Source organism: Oncorhynchus gorbuscha, unplaced genomic scaffold (assembly GCF_021184085.1).
Source record: "Oncorhynchus gorbuscha isolate QuinsamMale2020 ecotype Even-year unplaced genomic scaffold, OgorEven_v1.0 Un_scaffold_5626, whole genome shotgun sequence".
Taxonomy (NCBI): domain Eukaryota; kingdom Metazoa; phylum Chordata; class Actinopteri; order Salmoniformes; family Salmonidae; genus Oncorhynchus; species Oncorhynchus gorbuscha.
This window is the reverse complement of record NW_025749389.1, coordinates 11,524-18,069: the sequence shown is the minus strand read 5'-3', so window position 1 is coordinate 18,069 and position 6,546 is coordinate 11,524. Positions and strand designations below refer to the sequence as shown.

Sequence of the window (6,546 nt, the reverse complement as noted above, 5' to 3'; positions counted from 1 at the left end):
GCATACTAAAACACTGTCAATGTGTGTTTATTTCAGATTATATTGCTATTTTAATTACATGATTTATTAGACAATTTGCAGTAAGAATAAAGGCAGTAGATTCTGAGTTTGTACCACCTTGTGCCTTCTCAAAAAATAAAATAATCGAAACTACATTGTGACTCCATTTATTCTGTTTATTAGTTACGATATGAGGCTTTTGGATATATTTATCCAAATTGCAACGATCGTAATCAAGTCAATAGCTGATTAAGACCGTGTGTGTGAAGCAGTTGGTGTTGGCGAAAGGCTGGCAGGTTGTAATCTGGTGGTTTCATTTTTGCAAACGACTCGATATCGCCATCTGCCGGTCTTTGGGTTACAGTTGGTGAGAAATGCTTATTAAAAAACAACTAGTCCGAAGCCTTGGCTCACATTAAACACATTTTTATTAATTTCAGTAGCCGATGTGAATGTCAGCATGTGGGATTATGTATAAACGGCCTAGTTTCGATGATCACTCGAACCCTGACTCATATGTCCAGAAGAGAGTCTGCAGAATAATTCGGAACGGGTCGTTCACCAGCTACCCGGGAAGCCCTCGGAATCATGTCATTGGAGAGCAAACGGGAGCAGATCTGCCTGACATTTGCTAAATACTTCACTAAACTGATCAATGCACACACCATATTGCCGAGGGGCCTTAATAATGCCGTCTGTAAAGCTCCTAAAATGTATTTATTTTAGCTGCCACCCCAAACATTGTCGTTGTATTATTGTTGTTTTGTATATATTGCATAGTTTAACATTGTATTACATGTTTTGCTAGTTTAGGATTTGATGATTGTAAATTGCTTTACACAATTCAGTCTATATGACTGCAATATATTTACTACTACAGGGCACAAAGCAGAACATTAGACAAGAGGACCATAAATCGTTTTAGCTCCCGTGTTCACATCGGACCACGAACAATGTAACGTACTTCCGGTGCTTGTTTGGCTGGCAATTTGAAATGTGTACAATGTAAAATCGTGTTGTTTTCGTAGATTTAATGGCAATCTTATTAAATGACACGTTTCAAATCACTACTGCAAGAGTCCTATAGTGACATATACGAGTTTAACGTCCCTTTCTAGTCTCTATACTATGTTTAAAAGGATGGCTGAATTTGGACCAGATTCCGGGGGTAGAGTGAAGGTAGGGGATGGATGTCAATAATATTTGATACCGGTGACTATAATATGATCGATAAAAAGTTTTATGTTAATAAGAGACAATTTGACTAAGTGTGTTCCCTAATTATAATATATTTCCTTTTTAATAAGTCTATGGAAGCGTGTCAGTGAAGTGCTTGTCGTGAAGACACGGTTGGAAAGGCAGGCAACAAATCCGCATCACTTCTTACTATCTTTGCCAGCCGGTTCACCATATTATCATCATTGATCTGCATGATGTTGCAGAAAACATCAGTTGTCTGTTATCCACAGGGTGTTACGATCGTCAAACCCATCGTATTCGGAAACGTTGCTCGGTATTTTGGAAAGAAGCGAGAGGAGGATGGACACACTCACCAATGGTCTGTGTACGTGAAACCATACAGAAACGAGGTAAACTCAACTGTCATCTTGGAAAATGGATGGTGTTGACTTCAAGGTCTCATTGGATAATGATAATGATCATTGGATGATACAGTATTAACCTGACCCAATTATATTCCAGGATATGTCTGCATATGTGAAGAAAATACAGTTCAAGCTCCATGAAAGTTATGTGAATCCACTCAGAGGTAAAGTTTGTAATGTATCCAAGTATTAGCAGTGATGTAATTTGTCATGAATGTAGGGCTCATGGTGTTCTCTTTCTGATCCGTCGTAGTCGTGACGAAGCCTCCGTACGAGATCACAGAGACGGGCTGGGGAGAGTTTGAGATCATCATCAAGATATTTTTCATCGACCCCAATGAGAGGCCGGTGAGCGGTGCCCGACTATGTCATTTAGGGACCTCGTTCCAATCAAACTTGATTATTATAGCACCTTTTTTTTAACAGAGGATGATTTTCAGAGTGTTTAACACAATAACATAATAGGAAGGTGAGAAAGATACAATACGTTTTCTAAATTAGGACACATTAAAATAGTAAAACAATAGTTTAATAACAGTGGACTTGAGACTACATTTTTATTGTACAATTACATTATTTTTATGATACAATTCCCCCAGTTACATGTCTGTCTGTCTGTCTGTCTGTCTGTCTGTCTGTCTGTCTGTCTGTCTGTCTGTCTGTCTGTCTGTCTGTCTGTCTGTCTGTCTGTCTGTCTGTCTGTCTGTCTGTCTGTCTGTCTGTCTGTCTGTCTGTCTGTCTGTCTGTCTGTCTGTCTGTCTGTCTGTCTGTCTGTCTGTCTGTCTGTCTGTCTGTCTGTCTGTCTGTCTGTCTGTCTGTCTGTCTGTCTGTCTGTCTGTCTGTCTGTCTGTCTGTCTGTCTGTCTGTCTGTCTGTCTGTCTGTCTGTCTGTCTGTCTGTCTGTCTGTCTGTCTGTCTGTCTGTCTGTCTGTCTGTCTGTCTGTCTGTCTGTCTGTCTGTCTGTCTGTCTGTCTGTCTGTCTGTCTGTCTGTCTGTCTGTCTGTCTGTCTGTCTGTCTGTCTGTCTGTCTGTCTGTCTGTCTGTCTGTCTGTCTGTCTGTCTGTCTGTCTGTCTGTCTGTCTGTCTGTCTGTCTGTCTGTCTGTCTGTCTGTCTGTCTGTCTGTCTGTCTGTCTGTCTGTCTGTCTGTGTTTCTTTCTTTCTGTCTGTCTGTCTGTCTATCTATCTGTCTTCTGTCTTTCTTTCTGTCTGTCTATCTGTCTGTCTGTCTGTCTGTCTATCTATCTGTCTATCTATCTATCTATCTGTCTATCTGTCTGTCTGTCTGTCTATCTATCTATCTATCTATCTATCTATCTATCTATCTATCTATCTATCTATCTATCTATCTATCTATCTATCTATCTATCTATCTATCTATCTATCTATCTATCTATCTATCTATCTATCTATCTATCTATCTATCTATCTATCTATCTATCTATCTATCTGTGTTTCTTTCTTTCTTTTTATCTATCTATCTATCTATCTATCTATCTATCTATCTATCTATCTATCTATCTATCTATCTATCTATCTATCTATCTATCTATCTATCTATCTATCTATCTATCTATCTATCTGTGTTTCTTTCTTTCTTTCTTTTTATCTATCTATCTATCTATCTATCTATCTATCTATCTATCTATCTTTATCTTGTCTTGTCTAATCCTATCTACAGGTGACTCTATCTACCACCTACTGAAGCTCTTCCAGTCAGACTCCAGTGCCATGCCCAAGAAGACGGTGGTCTCTGAATTCTATGATGAAATGGTGAGACATTTGATTGATTTATTTTTCAAACAGTGAACCAAAGAGGACACGAGAAAGGAAGTGAAACCAAGGTGAGGAAAGAAAGCAGAGAGGCCCCGTCTCAACTCTCTGTCCTTCCTGTTCCTCTCTCAGATCTTCCAGGACCCCACAGCCATGATGCAACAGCTCCTTAGCACCTCTAGACAACTGACCCTGGGGGCCTATAAACACGAGACGGAGTGTGAGGAGCACACACACACACACCTGCACATTTAGTACCTGTAGATTCATATTGTAACGACTGTATCTAGCAATGTCTTTTTTAACCCTCGTCGGGCAAATGTGTTTCAATGCAAATTACAGGCATCATCAACTAGATTCTTTTCTTTTTTTTCTTGAGAGGCTGTTTGGGGCCCAGAACATAATTACAAATCATTTGTAGACTGAAATTGACCTCAAAGAAGCCCAAACAGGTCCTTCTGTAGCTCAGTTGGTAGAGCATGGCGCTTGTAACGCCAGGGTAGTGGGTTCGATCCCCGGGACCACCCATACGTAGAATGTATGCACACATGACTGTAAGTCGCTTTGGATAAAAGCGTCTGCTAAATGGCATATATATATAATATTTGACTAAAACTCCATTTCAAACCTGGCTTACATGTGTGTATATATAATCACATCTCTCTATCATACATGGGAATACTTCAACACATTTTCCCAAATGAAAATCACTTGGAGCTGATTTCCTTGTGTTGTTAGTCTTTTATGTCCAACAATGAAAAATAATTGCTCAGAAAACTTGGGGAGCCTATTAAAACCACCCGCGGGTCCCCAGTTGGGGAACCCTGCAGTAGGGGCTTAGATTAAAAGTCCATGGCTGCGTTTACACAGGCAGCCCAGTTCTGATCTTTTGCCCAATTATTGGTCTTTTGACAGATCAGATCCTTTGCCAATGAGATCAGATTTGGACTGCCTATGTAAAGGCAGCCAATAAAAGCCAATGTCTTTGTCCTCGTTGTTCAGTGACACCACAGCAGTGCTGAGTGGACAGTGTCACTGGTGACTGACCCTTCCTGTGTCTGTAGTTGCGGAGCTGGAGCTGCGGACGCGGGAGAAGCTGGAAGCAGCGAAGAAGAAGACCAGTCAGGAGATCACAGACCTGAAGGATAGACTGAAGGCCAGCAGAGAGACCATCAACTTCCTGAAGGGAGAGATACGCAAGCTGGAGGAGGAGGACCAGATCAAAGACCACTGATACACACACACACTGGGTGAATCTCAATTGTATTTTCTTGATTCCTCATACCTTCTCTCCTGGCATCCTTCTCAAAACTCATTGGAACACAAGATATGAGGTTCCTTGTCTTGGATCTTCTATGTGTTTTGAGAAGGAGATGAGAGAGGACGCAATGAATCATGGATATACAATTGAGACACACCCTAAATTCCCGAGGCACCCCTGTAGATCTGAAGGGTTTGGATAGGTGGAGGCAATATGGTGCTTGTGACTCACCTTGTCTTCTGATTTCTGATAGGCTGGATGGAGTTTACGCCTTTTGTCTTCCACCTATCCAACCCCTTCAGAGCAAAGGGAGGTGCCAGGGAGGAGGGGCTAGGGATGGATTTGGAAATTGCCCTAGTCTGGAATCCACACAGAATATCACTCCATTTTACGATTGTTTAATTCCTTAATATAATATCTGTCATTTCTCAGATGCTTTCATCCAAAGTGACTTAGTCATGTGTGTGTATATTGGTCGTACTGGTGGGTCCCTGGAATGGACTCCACTATCCTGGCCGTACTGTCACCATGCTCATCCTGGCCGTACTGTCACCATGCTCATCCTGGCCGTACTGTCACCATGCTCATCCTGGCCGTACTGTCACCATGCTCATCCTGCCAGTACTGTCACCATGCTCATCCTGCCAGTACTGTCACCATGCTCATCCTGGCAGTACTGTCACCATGCTCATCCTGGCAGTACTGTCACCATCCATCCTGGCAGTCACCATGCTCATCCTGGCAGTGTCACCATGCTCATCCTGGCAGTACTGTCACCATGCTCATCCTGGCAGTACTGTCACCATGCTCATCCTGGCAGTACTGTCACCATGCTCATCCTGGCAGTCACCATGCTCATCCTGGCAGTACTGTCACCATGCTCATCCTGGCAGTACTGTCACCATGCTCATCCTGGCCGTACTGTCACCATGCTCATCCTGGCCGTACTGTCACCATGTACCTGTCACCATGCTCATCCTGGCCGTACTGTCACCATGCTCATCCTGGCCGTACTGTCACCATGCTCATCCTGGCAGTACTGTCACCATGCTCATCCTGGCCGTACTGTCACCATGCTCATCCTGGCCGTACTGTCACCATGCTCATCCTGGCAGTACTGTCACCATGCTCATCCTGCCAGTACTGTCACCATGCTCATCCTGCCAGTACTGTCACCATGCTCATCCTGGCAGTACTGTCACCATGCTCATCCTGGCAGTACTGTCACCATGCTCATCCTGGCTGTATCACCATGCTCATCCTGGCAGTACTGTCACCATGCTCATCCTGGCAGTACTGTCACCATGCTCATCCTGGCAGTACTTTCACCATGCTCATCCTGGCTGTACTGTCACCATGCTCATCCTGGCTGTACTGTCACCATGCTCATCCTGGCAGTACTGTCACCATGCTCATCCTGGCAGTACTGTCACCATGCTCATCCTGGCAGTACTGTCACCATGCTCATCCTGGCAGTACTGTCACCATGCTCATCCTGGCTGTACTGTCACCATGCTCATCCTGCCACAGGACCTCACATCATTATGGATGATTGCACTGACAATAGAGAAATGTAGAAGTATTCAGTTTGAATTCCAGACTTAATACTGCCTAGCAGAATGGTTTTATATGATCATGTACATAATAAACAAGACAATTGAAGATAATCCATGTTTGTTTCACCCCACTCTCAATCCCACTCAGATTTGCCACAGATGGCTCTCAATCCCACTCAGATTTGCCACAGACGGCTCTCAATCCCACTCAGATTTGCCACAGATGGCTCTCAATCCCACTCAGATTTGCCACAGATGGCTCTCAATCCCACTCAGATTTGCCACAGATGGCTCTCAATCCCACTCAGATTTGCCACAGACGGCTCTCAATCCCACTCAGATTTGCCACAGATGG

General features: G+C 43.3%; 1 protein-coding gene across 1 annotated transcript; it reads left to right on the top strand.

The window, feature by feature from the left end:
* Positions 1-931: 931 nt before the first annotated feature.
* On the top strand, positions 932-5,341 carry LOC124029139 (YEATS domain-containing protein 4-like). Its single transcript, XM_046340962.1, has 7 exons — positions 932-1,179; positions 1,470-1,589; positions 1,702-1,768; positions 1,858-1,959; positions 3,283-3,374; positions 3,507-3,594; positions 4,439-5,341. The coding sequence occupies exons 1-7, from the start codon at positions 1,129-1,131 to the stop codon at positions 4,606-4,608; spliced, it is 690 nt and encodes a 229-aa protein (XP_046196918.1). The 5' UTR covers positions 932-1,128; the 3' UTR covers positions 4,609-5,341.
* The last annotated feature ends 1,205 nt before the right edge of the window (positions 5,342-6,546 follow it).